Genomic DNA, 17,473 nt, shown 5'->3' with positions numbered 1-17,473 from the left:
AACTGTTAAGAGCATCCCATTACACTTTATAAAAGAGGGTGAATACGGGGAAAACATTTGTCCTGGTAGAGAGAGGAGGCAAGTAAAACACCTCCTTCGCTACTCAAAGCACGAGATCATTACATAAAAATATAAAAGAGCAGTTAAAACATCTGAAGTCTCCTAGTCCTAAGAAATTTATACTGATAAAAGCAGGCATTAATAGGCAGCCCATTTTCAGCCACAGCAAGAAAAAAGGAAGAATAAGATTCAGACTACACATTTTTTGCGCATCTATTTCTGTCCCTATTTGGTCACTGTATCTTGTGGCAGTATATAAAACTACTCTTGTATTAATGATTTACTAAATGGGACTCTGTAATTAAGACTAATAGCCCAGGTGGCAGACAGAGAGAAGAAGAGAAAGGATTACATATAAATGCACTTATTTAAAAAAAGAAGAGCAGCATCTAAGTTAAATTAACCTTAAGAATAAAAACAGTGCATACGAAGTCTTTAACTCAAGAGGCTGCACGTACAGCAGTAAGCAAATAAAACCCAGGGGTTTTTCTCTCATTTCTCTCATACTGGAGCCACTCAAACCCCCCAAACTTGTTGTTACTGGGCATTGCTGCTGCAAAGCTTAAGGCACTCCAATGTCTCAGACCTCTGAATTCTTCTGTGACACAGTTACAGTGACCACAGATATGAAAGCGGTTCAAAGAACATCAAAAAGCAGGTAAGCAAGAGGATTAAAAATGTACAATGCCAAGTTAGAAATCCATCCTTCACATGGGCACACTGAGCCAACAATAAAACAAGCCAACAAAACGATGGTCAGTGTCCCTCCAAAAGGCTGAGCTGATTTCATACTGCTAAGCATCCCGTATTCAGGAAAATGACAAGATCTATTTGGAGTGCGGAGGGGTGAGTGGTACAGAGATGAAATGCTTTTCTCTCTGAAGGTGTGCTGAATCTTGTTCATTTTCATCTTTTTGGGCCACCTTTCAAACTATTTAAAAAAAAAAAAAGAAAGAAAAAAAATCCTGTATAAAGGTCTAAATGAGAGCTGATGAGTATAGTTCTTAATTACCACATTGTTCCTCATTTCCTGGGCAGTCCTATAGGATTAACCTGACCACATCATTGCTTCAGGAGCGCTTTACACTTCCAGTACTCCAGCACTCCTCCAAGGGCTTGCTTCCACCTTCTCCATGAAGGTGACAAAGTCTAAGTGACACACTGTGACAGTGCTGTGGTCTGCCAGAGCATCAGCGCCACAAACAGGAACAACCTGCGGGACCAGTGTGTGGAGCCCACTCACCCAGAGGAAACATTGCTCCCTCCTCAGCACCGGTTTTGAGGGAAAATTCTGTGGGAACAAGCCAGGTATCAGACAAATCAAACACTTCTCGGCCTGTAGCACTACAGAGATCCAGACAGTTCTGCACAGCACTTCCTGTGTAAGCAGCACAGTTAATTAACTCTGTGTTGATTAATGGTGCTCTCTCACATCAAGATTTTATTGAGTCTGTTATTATATACAAGGTCATAATTGCCAAACAGCCACAGCTAAATACCATTCCTTGCAGTCTAGTCCTTAAGCATCATAACCTAAAATTAATTGGTACTTGTTTGTTAATTAATATGAAATATTTTAAGTCGTGCACCATAAAACTTACCACTGGCATGTCCTCTGTACACTGAGCATACTCTGTGTAATCTGGCACTGCCTTCATCGCAGTTTGCTCCGCAGTTATTCTACTTCCATGGTGCATTAAGGCAGACTAGCAAAAGACATTCTTATGCAAGAACATGAGCGCCCACACCAAAATATCTGTTCAGAATAATTATTTTGGAGTAGCTGTTTCAGTACATTTCCAAGCACAACTGAGATCAGCTCACAGCAAATGATCTAACTTTGCCTCAGGGTAGCAACAGAGATCAAAAAGACACTTGAACTCCTTTGTCCCTTCTGGGATCTCGAAATGCAGGGTTAGCTTCTGTTTAGGGAAAGGGCTGGCAGCATAACAAAGCAGATCCCCACCGCGGGAGAAAGCCCACAGTCGGACCGAATCCTAAGGAAGAGGAAGCTCGGCACAGCCGTGCCCCCTGCCCAGCAGCCAGGGCCTGGGCAGTCACTGCCATCCCAGTTAAGCTGGCCTTCCCCCAACCTGTGGTGGCCCCCCCCAGGCTCGAGGCAAGCCAGCACCCCCAGCCCCGCTCTCCACGCGGGCAGGGACAGCATGGGGGCCCGGCGGCCCCCCGGGAACAGACCCTTGCTCCCGCAGCCCCACCTGCACCCCAGCCAAGTAAAGCCCCTCTATCTGCTTTTCTGCAGGCGGTTTTAACAACTCTCTGAGGGTTTCTCAGTAACGCAAACCTTTTCCTCAACAGCATTCGTTTCCAAAAGAAAGGGGCGTGGGCAGCGTAAACTAGGTCTGACTGGGTTTTAAACTCGTTTAAGGCAGACCTCGGCAGGGAAACGGCTTTTACACTGATTCCACTTGTCATGCTACAAACGCCAGGGATCAGCACAACTCTACGGGGAATACAACACACGTGAACCTGTGCGGTAAGGCACAAGTAACCAAGGTCTCCTCTGGCTGAGCAAACTGTTTATCCCTCTGTAAAGAGAATTACTTTATTGGTAAAACATCTACTGTGGCTTAAAATGACTACTGCGTGTGCTCAAGGTTCATTAACGTATTAGCTGAACACTTTGTTAAAAATAGGCAAAAATATGGACTGTTTTCTCTCCAAGCCTACTGCTTGAAAACAAAATACAGCAAACAGAAGCAGTGTCAGGAATGAAACGATCACTTTTTCTGAAACGCAACATTACTCCTGGGATTGCATCCACATAGCTGAAGCACAGTTACTCACACAGCACTTATTTTTGAAGCTCCGGTATCCCAGCAGTACCATTCAATCCAGCAGACTCCGGAGCATTCAATAATCTCACAGGGTCAGACAATACATTAAGAGATTTTGTTACTTCCGTGGGTCAGAGCCTTCCCTTTTTGTTGGGTACTGGACAGGCAGCTGTAAAGAGGCACCAGGTGAAAGCTTGCTCCATGCTAGAGCTTTTTGGAGGCAGAATATAGAAGAGCAAAGGCACTGAATTACGCCTGCTTGTCCACCTCCTTTTAATTTTTGTCCCTACAACAGAATTCTCCAGACAACGCACTGAAAGCGTGCAGGACTTTAAAGACCTCTTTTAAAGGGCCAGAGACCACATGTCTGCACAGAGCCATGTCTAAGGAGTCACACAAGGGTTTTCAGACGGTTGTCTGGAGTTGACTTCAGCCAGCCCTGTGGGAACAAGAAGTGCCGAAGAACACATGCCTGATCCGTGGTTTGCCATCATTTGTGCCTCCTCTTCCAGGCAGCTCTCTGGTAAATCATAAAAACCCATTACAGATATGCCCACTGCACACTTTACCCAGGAACAGGAACCAGGAGATCTTAAACACAGTCCCAGATTAATGGGACAGCTGTGCCTATACCTGTAGGAAGAGGCTAACAGCGAGGCTGGCCGTGACCAGCTGCCCCAGGTAAGTGCACCTGCAAAGCCAGGGCACACAGGCGCTCCTGGGCTGTGCAATCCCCCCCCCAGCAGCGCACGCACCCTCAGAGGCTCGGGTCTGGGTAGCTCGCTCCCTGAGCTGCACAGGCTACACGGCGGTATGAGCCAGCCTTACCCTTCTCTGCAGAGGAGGACAAATTTGTTCAGCTCCATTTGCTTCGTCTGCAGAGAAGAAACAGCACTCCTCTGGGTAGCAGGGGTGATGTACAAATCCGCCAGTCTTCCTGAAAACGTTTCTAAAAGGAGCACCTTCTTCTAATTAGAAACTAGATTATATGTCTATAAATATTTACACGTAATAAACAAAACTTAGTGAGAAGACTGCTCTGTTTCAGCGTGACATGAAATGGACCTTGTGTGAACACACCCAAAGGGCACCATCTGACCCGCTGACAGCAAGGGTTCATATTTGAGAGGCGATCTCCATTTCCCTGAATGACCCAGCTTTGTAGGCGTGCTCTATGGCCAAGAGTCACACAGTTCTGGATTATTAGGAGGACATTTGGCCTAAACAAGTGGCATTGATGCACAACACTCACTTTAACAGTTTGTACTGCCAGAATACGACACTAATGACACAGGATTAGTGACCAAGGACAGCCACCCACTGCCATCAGCCAGAACAAATCTTTACCTACCAGGTGACCTAGAAACCATTTTCTAACAGAGCGCTTTCTCTTAAGCAGCACCAATGCTGATTTTACACTTTACAGAACAAATACCTAAACAAAGTATATGCTCATTGCATTTAAAGCTCTGCTATAAAACTGCATGCCACTGTTCATTTCTCATCTTGCAACATCATATGATTAGCATCAGCCCACACAGTAAACAGTGTTAAAACAACTTGCAGGAAGGAAGGGCACCACCATGAATCAGCCACTGAAAGAGGTAAATCAGGACTTGGCTCTTGCTCTGCCACCTCGGTCACAGAGTTTCTCTGCATCCCAGTTCTCCTACAGCAAACCAGGGCAACGACCCCCTTCTCTTGGCAGCAGCACCATGCCTCCAGCTACACCTTGCCTGCCTCCTCCTAGCGTCCCTCCCGCTCTCCGCCTCGGCTCTGGCTCCGCAGGAAAGCTCTTCCCCCTTCCCCTCCCCCTATAAAGCTACCTTGGCAGCTTCTTAAAAAATCTCAGATTTGCCTCCAGCTGAGAGGATCCAAGCAGTGGGCTCCATCCGCAGAAACAGGGCCACATCTCCCAGAAGGGAAGCAGGATTACACATCTAGCTGAAGGGTCAGGGCTTGTTTACATTAAAGGAAGGCATTTCCTCACACTAGGCTTGATTCATGCTGAGCCAGGTGCAGCAGGGTCACTCACCTAAGCGCGCTCCTCTCAAACAGAGGCAACGGTTGCAGGATCTGGCACACCATGTTTACTTGACTGGTAGGAGCACTCTGGAAATGTTCCTGGAGTCAATGACTAAATAAGTCCCTCTCTTGATTTTAAATTGGAGATAAATGCTGCATGTCGCATTGGCAAGCACATTAAAGCAGCTGGAAGCACAAAGACAATATGGGATATTTCAGGCCTTTGTTCTCTCTTTTTTTTACCCTTGGCATGTTAAACAACTAAAGACCACACTGAGCAAATCAGTGTTTTACCAGATAATACTGCAGGCTTCTAGCTTCTAGCTCCCTGCTGGCACCAGCTCAAACAGCCAGAGGGCTGGCTCAGGCAGAGACATCAGCCCAGCCTGGTGGCCTGCGAACCCAGCCTCCTGCTGCCTGCAAGGCACAGGCACGGCGTTGCTGTGCTGCCTTACTGTGCAGAAGGCAAGAGAAATAACCTAGGAGCAACCTAGAAAGCCAAGAATGAAAACACTAATGAAAAGGACATGTTGTCCACTTTTGTCTATTTTAAGTATGGAAAAAATGAACTTTATACACAGAAACACAAAGGCAGGTGCTGCTACCAGTGTGTTACTAAAAATACAAAGCACCTTCCCCATACTGCTGCAAAGCTGGTCTAGATTCAATGCAGCCAAAAGCAAAACTTCATCCGAGGATGAGATTTCAGAAGGCAATCTGCGGCCCTTTCACCTTGGAAAAGCAAGGAGCTTATCATGCTAAAATGACACTATGATAAAACGCGTTATGTTCTCCATCTGAACGGTACTGCCTACATTATTAAAGATTAAAAGCTCATTAATGTTCACATTAGTTTCCTTTCCCAGGAACGATTTGATCATATGTAGAATGTGAAAGCTTGTGCACCTAAAAGTGCACTTGACTGCCATCTTTTCAGTTTATACACTGAGGATAGCAGTACCTGATTTTTACATTTTTACTCTTTCATTTCTTCAAGTTACATGCTCTCTACTGCCGGTCATACTTAGTGTACAGAGGTATCCGTTAGAGGCCTGCAACTCAGTAGGTATCAAACAACTATTTTGCTAAAGCTTTTGCACAGACAAAAGATACCTGATCAAGCAACAAGTTTGTAAAATTACAAAGGCTGCCAGATGGGGAAAAAGCAGATCATATAATGTTATCACAAAATATGCCAGAATAGAAATGGCAATGCTTAAACAGCAAATTATTCATCACTAGCGATTATTTGCAGACTTTCTGTGTCATGAAGGATATCAACACGTGGCCCTTGGAGCAATCCTACACATATATAATTCAGTATGCAAAGGGGTTTTGTAAGAAACCAACTCCTTTATGCAAAAAAGCTAAAGCCTTAGCTCAGTACATAGATGCTGTCAGGTACCTCTTAAGACCATGTGCAGAAAACGGCCATTATGGTTTTGCTGACTTCCTCACAAAGACGCAGCAGCACGCAGCTGGGAGGAAGAAGCGGGGGCGCTTTGCAAGGGCATTCTCCCCAAGTACTCTTTTCAAAGCAAGACAGCAAGCCATTACAAGTAATCCTAGCACAAAAATGCACATCCCTACATAAAACCAGCTTGTAACACCAAGTACGAACATCAAGCAACCAAGCCTGTGTTAGGCTACGAGGTTCGGCACCCCATGGCAGAAATGTATTCAACAGCCTCCATTTTTGGTTGCACATCTGCAGCCAGGAAAGATTTTTTCTTCCCTCAAAAGCAAAACACATGCAAATGTCCGTCATCAAAAAGCACATACTTTTTCAGAATGTCACAATTACCTAGCCACAACTAAATGCTGTAATTTGTTGCCCAGCTCCTTGCAAACTTCAATAATGACCTCAAACCCTTGGATAAAACTGCAAAATAATTTCCCCCCTTTAAACGTAATTTTGTAATCCTTTGATTCCCACCCATCACCAGGCTTACGGGCTCCAACAGCATGCTGCTACATGTTTCTAGTGCGGCAATTAAAACAAAGCTGAAGCCACAGACAGCAGCTGTGGGAACTTTCCAGCCCAAGCTTTCCAGCTAACAAAAAAAGTGACAGATGTCAGATATGTACTTCTGGAAAAAAAATGTTAATTTAAAAATGGAAACAGCTGAAAATGCAAAGGTTTGCAGCTAATAAGCATTCAAACAAAACAGTTAAAATACAGAGGTATTCTGTATGTTCTGCAACATACAGAGGCAGCAATATATGAAGCAGGACATTCAAGAAGAAAAGCAGGAATAAAAACCAGGAGAAATGGTCGATGTTATCAGAATATACTTCGAAACATTGGCGTAAATGGCTTATACCTGCAATAGCTGGCTCCTGTAGTCATCTGATGACACTAGAACCTGTATTAGTGCCACTGAAAGAAATAAAAAATTCTAGACAACAGGTTAAAAAGAAGCATTAAATATTTTGTACAAATACTGCCCAAGCCTGCAGACAGTCTGAAACAACAACTCCTAAACAGTAAGCTACTCTCTTCTCAAGCAAAAAGTCAGAGATCTGCTGAGCCGGGGGGCAGCTTTAGCAAGAGGAGACGATGCGTGGCCACTCTCCTCTGGCGAACGCACCGCAGAGCATCGGGCCAGCATGGGAAAACCCTTCCCATCAGCAGCACATCCCACAGTCTCTGCCTCTCTGGCAACAAACAAGCAGGATCAGCTACATCCAGGTCTCTAGAAACAGCCCTTAACAGTTTTCCTCACTGGCTTTCAGGGATTTGCCCCCAAGACCGGCGCACGACCAACAGCACTGCTGCAGTGCTGTCAATGGAGCGGCACCAGCTGCAAACCGGGCGCAGGAGAGCCGCAAAGCAAGCAAGCGCTGCGTTCTGCGGCCAGCTGGCCCCAGCGTGGGCACCTTTATGCCCAGGTCACAGAAATCGCCTGCCCACCATCAAGCAAGGATCCAGATAAAAACACCACCTTGCCTGAATCGAGCCATTACACAAGCACCCAGGCTGGGAGGAGTATTTATTTCTCCACCGAATGTAGTCATGACAACCACATCTTCATTTAAGAGATGAGCAGGAAGAGGTCATGAGGCACTTGTCATGCAGGAATATAAGACCGCACCTCAGGTGTGTGCAGGAGGGTAAGCTTTGCTGGATGCCATCTGCAATTCAAGAAAACTAACATCGGAGCACGGCAGGCACACACCCCCTCCAAACAGCCCAGGCATCCAGGTGCAGCCACTGCAAAACCCTTACAGCATTACCAAACAGCAAACCTGAGGATTTCTCTGCTACAGAAATATCTGTGATAGATCTGAGCATGCTATACAGCTCCAGAAATCCCCCTAATTTAAGTGCTTCTTGTTTACCTTGAAACAAGCTGCAAAACTATCAGGAAGTGATACCTATTGCAGAAGCCATGACCAGAAAAAGCAAGCAGCTTCCTTTTCAAGCCGGCATTTTGCCCTCACTGGCAACCAAAAGCTCTCCCCCACCCCACGCCGCCTCCTCTGAACAGGACCATATCTGGAGGCATTTAAAAGACATGTAGGGACACGGTTTAGCAGTGGACTTAGCCACGTTAGGTTTACGGCTGGACTCGATGATCTTAAAGGTCTTCTCCAACCTAAATGACTCTGTGATTCTGTATTAGAGCTCAGGTGCCATCTATACCAGATGGTAGCGACCACCACTCCTACAGGTCTGCACAAGGGCAGGAATGCTGCTGACATCCCATTTTTTCCATAAGTTCATTTTAAAACACATGGAGCCACATCTCACAGTATGCATGGCATGCCTAGGAACATCATGGCTCTAGAAAGCCAATGGCTGCCATGGCAGAGTTATTTTGGTCCAACCACGTTTTCATTGCGCAATAAGAAAGAAACACTCCTATGGGTAAATTCCTCCTCCTTCCTTCCCAACAGTTACCTTTGTTTTCTGGCTACCTGAGTATTTTGTACTGAAATGGATTATCTCTCCTTTGCTGTGAGCCCTTGCAAAAACACCTGGCAGCCTCTAAATTAATATACACCTTAGCATTATCTAGCAATAATATGGGGAGGGCAGCAACTGTGGGACTGCACGTCACACAAAATTAGCCCACGGGCTGGCAGTGGCCATAAGGCACAGGTTCATTACTCCTCTTTCATACAGCAGATTCAGGAGCATCTTCTCAAATGCTTTTAATCACAGAGAAAGGATACAGAGAAAGACAGACCTGTCAACTGAATGATTCTGAAATAAGTTAAAGACACACCATCATTTGGAAATTTCATTGGTTTTGTTAGGAGCTTATTTGTTACTGTTGTATTGATTTTGTTTTAAGCGTATTCAGATGCAAGTCCAGCCTCTGCCCAGCCGATTTTTATGATCTTTGACATCTGCTAAAAATTATTTAAACATCTGTTTAATGCTGTTTCTCTGTGGCCATAATAAAATGGATCCTGATGGTCAGTGGAAAACTGTCAAACACAGGAAAACATTTGGGAAAGGGAGGGAAAAAAATGGTCCTTTCGGTTCTAGTCACACTACATTACTCTCAGCAATCAGGGACAACAGGCAAAATACCAAGAGACACAGGATGAGGTTTTGCAGTTAATAGCACCCTAAGTGTGCACACTAACCACCATTTATCTGGGCTTCATTACCCTTATGCATGCATATGCATGCTTGTAAAGGCCGCCTAAAAATAATTCTGTTGTTTTTTACATACAGGGCCTGAGCCGGTGACGCCGAAGTCACAGTACATTTTCACTCCCCAGGTGCTCAAGGCTACACAGAGCCTGTGCCTGTCAAACTTACAGCAAGCTTCCCACCAAATCCGGCAGTGCAGGAGTGAAAATACTAAGCACTACATCTCTTAAAAGTAGCTACACAAGCTCCACCTGTAGCTAACTTCCCATTTTTATTTTATTTTTTTTTATAGAAAACATTCTCAGTGTCTTTCAAAGACAGAATGATACATTCCTCCTGTAAACATGCCTAACTATAACCAACAATTAGGCAGGGGAGAGCTCACATCAGCCTCTGACAGACACCAACAAGCAGGACATCCCCGAGCACCAGCCGCTCCGACCACCGCCGCCTCTGGTGCGGCGCGATGGGTGCGTTTGTGCCAAGGCACGTGGAGGCAGCCCGCTCCGTGCAGGCAGAGAGCTGGCATCCCAAGCCACACACAGCCATGCACAGAGTGACTCCATTGGCTTTAAACGGGAATAAAAGGATGGAGTTAGCTGCAGAGACAACCTGCAGGCTGTGGGCACTGCCAGCAGTCCTGCAAGGAGGGCCTCAGCTGGCAAGGCAAGCCTGGAAATGACACGGAGACACTTAGATTCTTCCAAAATAGTTTCCCAAAAGCTAACTCGCACAACTTTATATTTTAAAGGTATGTTACCTCTCAACAGAGTGCTGACAGGAGCAATTGTCTGTATTTGCTGCCTAGAACCCTCAATGGAAACCCTGAAGATGAAAAGCACACTCAGCAGGACTGTGACCAACAGGCTTTCTCTTGCAAAGTTTGCATGTGGCAAACAAACAGTTCTCAAGAAACCAGGTTCCTCGGTGCAAGTATGAAGAACAAGCCATGCAAAGAACTGGAGGCAGCAGGCAGGGCGAGCAGCAGCAGGGAGCACCCGGCATCTGCTGGTTCCTCAGAGGACAGGAGAGAGGTGGGTCCAGGCAACAACTACTGCTCAAAAAGCAGCCACAGAAGTCAAAAACCAACTGATACTTTCACCCTTAGAGAGCTTTGGCAAAGGGGAAAGGTGACTCTTGAGAAGAAAGGAATGGCAAAATACGGGAAGGAACGAAGAGCTGCAGGAAGCAGGTTTCCTCAAAGAGCACCCAAGGGGCACAGCAAGGGTTTTCATGCCCTCTATACATGCAGAGCCAGGCTCAAGCTGCGTCAGGGCAACCGAAAGCCTCTGGCCACCCACTTGTCTTCTGCTCCTTCTGAACTCCAGTTTAAATGCAAAGGTTTCTATCACATACAACTGCACCCTCACATAATATAAACTACTAACACTTATCAAAATGGGAAAGGTACAACCAATAAACTGGATGTGGAACAACACAGCAGTAACTCTTAGAATTGAAAAAAAAATTTTTTGGAGTCTTTAAAGCTACGTGCATGCTTGCTGTAACCATCACTGCAGAGATGGTAAAAGATAGATAGATAGATAGATAGATATGGATGAAAGTTTTAAGATTTAGAGTAAGTTTTGCAATATTTGTATATGACAACTAAAATCTTTAGAATGTCCAAATGCTTACAACTGCTCAGACACGCCACTACAGACAAAGATTATGATCCTAGGATTCAATTTAAGTTTTATGAATTATCTTAGGTTGTTTTCAGTTTAACATTAAGTGATTTAAAAATGGCTAGCAGCGGATTACTGAAGAAAGGAAGGCCTGGAAAAAAATTCCTGCAGAAATGAACAACGGTAGAATACACTTCCTGTGGTTAAATGATTTGAGTTTCTCGTGGTCCGACTGGTGAACTAGCAGTTACCATCACTGGAAGCAAACTCAAGTAACCCACACTAATGCTAAACTATTAAACGAAGATCTCCTGCCTAAGCAAAAGCAGGGATAACCTCTTTGGAGGATTAAGCATAGCAATACCTTAGCACCTTTTCAGCCGTACCAAGAAAGAAGCAATAATGAAAGTCTGTCTGTCTTCAGAGCCCGTATGAGAAATGGTGTGATTAATTTCTCATCTGTCTGAACATGCTCCACGTGCTGTGAAGATGTGGCTGGTAAGAGAAGCCAAGAATGGAGCAAGGAGGAAACAGGTTACTTAGAGAAACGCACGTTTAAACTCTTAGCGTGGAGGTTCTCTAGTCTTTTCCTACACGAAGCTCTCCTCACTGGCCAAGAAAGGCATGAATCCAGAGGAAAGCACGTGCTACAGAAATTGCAGTGACAGGCAGAAGAGTGAGCGCTCTGTGTCGGAGTCAACCTCCCCTGAGTGTTGCAACTGAGACCTGAACCCGACTTGACACTCAGTGCACAGAGAACAGCCCACGCTCGCAGCAGCCCGGGTCCTGACCACTGCAGGTACGCATGGTACGTAGCGCGCTGCGTACTGTAATTCTCACTGCAGGAGACTGCAAGCACACAGACTGCTGTGGCCTCTGGGGCTTAAGCAAAAGGAAACAGTTTCCTGAAATACTGCAAGTTATCACTGCCACAATTGCCTTGATTCTCCAGAGCAGGAAGAAACACAGAAGGAGTCTGCTCCTGCCGCCTCAGCGACTCTGAGCACCGGCAGGAGTTGTTACAGGAATGCAAGTCTTCCCAGGCACGTCATTCTTCACCCCAGCTTCACATCTGTTTTGCCTGGGTCTGACTATGAAGCTGTGGGGCTGCTGCTACTGTGTTTTCACTTAGAGGTGGGCCAGCCTGGGGACAGCGCTCTTCAGACCTGATGTAGATGAAAAGCACAGCTTGGCCTGATGCATGCGGAGGCTGTGCAGCCCCAAAGCCTTGGTTACAGCTGTCCGGGCTGCACGTCGGGAAGGCTCCGCCAGCGACAGTTCCATATATGCAGAAACAGGCACATGTAAACTTCTGCACTTGCTTTAAGAGGAAGCACCACACTCAGCTTTAACATATCCTCCCCCTCCCTCCTCCAATCTCTCACCTCAGAAGTGAAAGAAAAAGAACTGATGAAGAAACTGAAGAAAATGAAAAGAGATCCAGTAGGACGCGTACAGGTAGACCAACATATCCCTTCGCAAATCACAGGAGACACAAACCCACAAAGAAGAACCATCAGCCTGTTGTATTGTGTCCCAGGCCACAGCCCGACCAGGACCCACCATGAGCATCCACCAATATTCTGAACATCCCCAAAGCAGGCACGCTGCAGGGATGTAATGGCAGCTCTAATGAGCCTCATCCCTCAGCTTTGAGGGCTCTCAGAGGAGGAGGGAGAACACTAAGACAACAGCCTGTCATTCTTTATAGCAATACAGACTTCACCAAGGCGTGATCCGCTTGATTCAAATCTGTTTTGACTTCTACTGCTGCTGCTGAAGCAAAATCCTGGCTGCAAGCTTCCAGCAGAGGTTTCAAAACTCTAAAGGCAGTAAATTCAAGGGCTTCACGACACACGTAAAAAGCACTGAAACGGTACAATGTTGGTCCTCTGTAAGGTATGTATTTGTAACATTAACATTTGCTGTTTGGATTGTTAATACGCAGATCCTACCTGAACATCCTTATTTACGAGGCTCAGCCTGTGCACCACAGGGTAACGCAGCCTCATGGTGTGAAACATTTTCTCTGCCAGTTGTAAGCACCACATCTAAAGATGAGGATATTCGAGGGACATGTCAGGAGACAGCCCATAAATAAGTAACTGCCGTCTGCTACATAAGAATGTGTTACAGACCGTGCTTGGCCACCCAGTGCTGCTTCTACATCAGAAGCACCTTTACCCCTTTTTCCTTGCAAAACTCCCTTCAGCACGCTACGTGGTGGCTCTGTGCGTGCGGAGGACTGTCTTCGGACAGCACAAACAGACGGCGAGCGGGGTCTGTGGTCCGTGTCTGTGGGGCGCGGGGCGTGCAAGCCGCAGTTGGCCACCGACAGCCCTCCCCAGTCCAGCGGGAAGGTCCGAGCCCGGCGGACACCCACACCGCAGATCACAGGCACCCACGTTAAATTAAAAATAGCAGATCAAAGCACGCAAAGTGTGTAACAGTTGGTAGAGTCCGTGGATGAATCAGGACGTGGGAGCCGTAACATCAGTTTCTTGAATATTTTTAAAGGCTTTCAACTGCCAGCGACGAGAAACGCTTTAATACCGATTACAGCCGCCTGCCCGCTGCTACAATTTAACGTGGTCTAAGGGTTTCAGGGCTTTTTCCCAGTAGCCTGCAAGCGACGGCCACAGCCAAACCCAACGGGCGCTTCCTAACTGGCAGGGCGACGGGGTAAATAAGCCACTCGCACGGCTCGGCGGCGGGAGGGAGACCCCCGGGAAGGGCCAGCAGCGCCCCGAGGCCTCTCGCCGCCCGCGGCACCCCTCGCATCCCGCCCGGCCGCCGGGAGCTGTCAGGGCTTGGCCGAGCCCCGGGGACCCGGCTGCCGCCGCCCGCGGCCCGCAGGGGCAGGGACAATGCCCGCCGGCGGGGAGGCGCGGCGCACCGGGCGGCCGCCCCGGGGAGGGGGCACCGGGGCCGCCGACTGAGGAGAAGGGACCCCCCGGCCGCACGGCGCGGCGCTGAGGCTGAGAGAGAGCCCGCCGCCCCCCGCCCGCGGCGCCCACCTGGTCGGCCAGCTTGAGCACCGCCATCCTGCGCCGCTCCTCCCGCGCACATGCAGCTCCCGCGACGGGCGGCGAGCGCGCCCCGCCACCGGCGCTGCGGCGGCTCCGCTCGGCGGGGCGGGGGCGCGGAGGCCGCCGCGCCCAGCCCGGCCCAGGAAGCAGGGGCGGGCGGGCCGCCTCGCACGGGCTGCGCCGCCACCGCCGCCTGCCGCCGCCTTTGTTCGCGCCGGCGGCCGGTGCGCAGCGCGGCGCGGGGCCGCCCCGGGGGCTCTCGCCGCCCCCGCCCGCCGGGCAGCGCCAGGGGCGGCCCCGCCGCCCGGTCCCGCCCCGCGCCCCGGGAGGGCGGCGGCCCTCAGCGGCGGGCCCGGCCCAGCCCGGCCCGGGGGTCCCGGGGGCACCTGCCGCGCCCGGCGCCCGGGCGCCCCCGCTCCCCTCAGGGCGGCGGCGGCACCCGCGGGGGCAGCCCGGCCCGGCGGGAGGCCTGGGGACCCCGGCTCGCCGCGGGGGGCGGCCTGGCGGGCGCCCGGCTGCCCGGCCGGGAGGAGCGAGGTGCCCGGGCCCGCTGAGGGAGCGCCCCCGCCGCCGCCCCCGCCGTGTGAGGGGCCCGTCCCGCGCGCCCGTGGCGGGAGGCGGCGGCTGCCCGGTCCCGCCAGAGGGGCCCCGCGGCCCGCACCGCCCTGTGGGTCACCCGGGCTTAACGGCGGCCGCGCAGGCACCCGGCACCGCCGGGCCGGCCCAGCTCGCCCTGCCCGCAGCGCCGTCCGTGCGTGCGGGGGCAAGGGCTCGGTGTCGGGACCGGCAGCGAACGTGCAGCGCCCCGCGGCCGGGCAACGGGAGCGTCCCCCAGCGCCCCGCCGGCTGCCCGGGGGCCCTGGGGGTGTCCCCCCGAGCCTGCCGGGGCCCTCCAGCGCCGGGGCCAGGCCCGCTGCCGAGCAGGCAAGGGGGGGCGGCAGAAGAACCCCAAAGCCCGAAGGGGTACGTTCTCTCGCCCGATGGCCAGGCCGTGCCGCACCGCAGCGCAGCTACGAGCGCGGAGGGCCGGTAACTCCCGCCACGCCATGGAGCAGAGGGGGGCAGTCCCCCTCCTCTATGCACACCCCCAGGTATTTCCCCGCATTAGATTCTGCAGGAATGAGCTCCCGTACCCCACGACACGCCCGATACGATGGTGAGTTACGGCTTTCAACCCCTGATTACAGAATGGGGTGACTTGAACTAGTTCAAAAAAAAAAAAAAAACAAAAAAAAAAAACGGAAGTGTCTTCTATGGAAGAAAACCAATCCAAGAAGGAAACAGATGTTTGTTTCAGGCTTCTGAGGCATCATTATAAATGGGGATTAAAAATAACATACTAGTCACAACACATTTTGACTCCATCTATTTGAGAGGGGTCTTAATGGAAAAATGGTGTTAATACAAATCAGTCTTTAAAGAAACAAAATTACAAAGCAGCAAGAAAGAATCCAGTACCTGTTAAGAATGTATGAACTCTGCCTGTTTTTCTTTTTAGTATCTTCACCCTTTACAGTCTTCCATCATGCCAGAACACCTAGCAGCATTACGCCTGCATCAGCGGATTTGCTCTGTGTCAAAGCACGTGCTAAGAAGGGCAGCTGGCAGCCCTGCGCTGCCGTGCACCGTGGACAGGAGCCTTTCCGTGTCCTGCTGGTTCAGTCCAGAAGTTCTGCTGTGACAGTCCGCTCCCAGGCTCTGTCGAAACACACGCTCACCACACAGAGGTCAGAAGCAAGCAGAAGTTAGCTTCCAGCCACAACCAAGCAGAAAAAACAGAGAGGGAATATGGAAGGAACTTTCAGCAATACAAGGAAAGATCTGGTTTGCTGTTTTGCATTGTAAAAGCCTATTTCCAAGGACTTAGCGTTCACCATAGCATCTTCCCTGCAGTTAAACTTGAATACATAAGGAAAATGATATTTTTTTTTTGGTTTGCTCTGTGCTCTCCTCACTTTCCAATCTAAGAATCTGGTACAAACCTTCATACCTCCTCTGGGACCCCCAACAATGTCCCATCGCAGAGCTAAGCTGATGGTATGCCATCTGAATGGAAATCTGCTGATCCTTGGGAGTATGTAACTGGACTAGATGCAAGCTAGTGTTAAAATATTTTTCTGAAGTTCTTTGTTCCCAACAAGCACAGTCTTGTGCCATATCCTCTTTTCCCAGGCCCCACGGGATGGTGTCAGGGAGGACCAACCATCTACAACGCAGCTCCTTTGGACGGTTCCCCTGGGGCACACAGGACAGCAGAAAGCATTCACATCCTGTACTAACGGGACAGCACTTGGTTTACAGAGGTCCTCGCAATTATACTTACACTATCCATTTAAAGTGTCACTTGCACGAACTGCCAAGATTAGTCACAGTGCTACAATCATTACCATCACAGTAAAGGAGTCCAAGATTTCTCTGAAAGTGCAATGTCCTCCTCTCCTGTTCACAAAACTGCACAAACAACTACGTGACAGCCTTCTGACTTACCATGCAGAATCAACTCTCTTTTCTGAGCTATTTTACTCAGTAACTCCTCAGCCCAGTCTGGTACATAACAGTAATTTCATAACACATTTTCACATGAAAAGATGCACTATGCTCAACTGTCTTTTTGGGGAAGAACAGGCACAAAGACATTTGTAGTCAGAGCCAAATTTTCAAGTAACGGTCATACCTGCAACTCTCAAACCAGTGGCATTACGTTGGCTTTCCATACTGAGACATTAACAAGCATCATCAAAGCAGGTGTGCAGCAGCCTTCATGAGCACACACTTGAGCTTGCCAGATCCTGTCATCTTGGATTAAAGCTGTATTGGGAAAGGAAAAAGCCTTAGGGCTACACTGGGCCTCTGACAGGGAAGTGGAAAGAAACCCTGTATGGATGGCTGGTGCATTTGTTCCCTACTGACACGCTTAAGCAATTTACGGCCAACAGCAAAGAAGAACAGATCAGTCCCAAATATTTTGCAGTTGCCCATATGGAGATTTCTTGATCTTCTGGCCACAAGGCAACAGGGCTCTGTAGGATACTGGCCCACTCTAACAGGCCTCTGCCTTTTTCTTTTTCTTCCCCCAGCGCCCCCCCCCTTTTTTTTTGTCCCCAGAAAAACCAAAGTTCCTCCAATTCCATCTGAAACTGGATGAATGCCATTTGCCATCAGCAGTGAGCCACTTCCTCATTCAGATTTTGCATCAGAAAAGCACTTGGCATTCTTACACTCTTACACCCACTTGGGCTCAGCAAAACTCCCAGGTGCACTTAGATATTAAGCGTGTGACTTGCACAGAACTTAAGCATCATCAAAAACGATCTGCCCTTTGTTAAG

At 49.0% G+C, this 17,473-nt stretch overlaps 1 protein-coding gene across 5 annotated transcripts in view; it reads right to left on the bottom strand.

The window, feature by feature from the left end:
• Window positions 1-14,379, bottom strand: part of ANKRD44 (ankyrin repeat domain 44) — a 143,412-nt gene extending 129,033 nt beyond the window's left edge. For 3 of the 5 annotated variants that reach the window (XR_008823432.1, XM_056348474.1, XM_056348477.1), the window contains exon 1: window positions 14,135-14,379. Coding sequence is in view for 4 of the 5 variants with exons in the window: in XM_056348474.1 (XP_056204449.1) it covers window positions 14,135-14,161 (27 nt within the window). In the remaining variant the exon portion in view is untranslated. The remainder of the gene's footprint in view (window positions 1-14,134) is intronic. The other 2 variants (XM_056348475.1, XM_056348478.1) reach the window with 1 other exon arrangement.
• Window positions 14,380-17,473: the final 3,094 nt, after the last annotated feature.

This window comes from Falco biarmicus, chromosome 8, assembly GCF_023638135.1.
Source record: "Falco biarmicus isolate bFalBia1 chromosome 8, bFalBia1.pri, whole genome shotgun sequence".
Classification (NCBI taxonomy): domain Eukaryota; kingdom Metazoa; phylum Chordata; class Aves; order Falconiformes; family Falconidae; genus Falco; species Falco biarmicus.
This window is presented reverse-complemented; position numbering and strand designations above follow the sequence as displayed.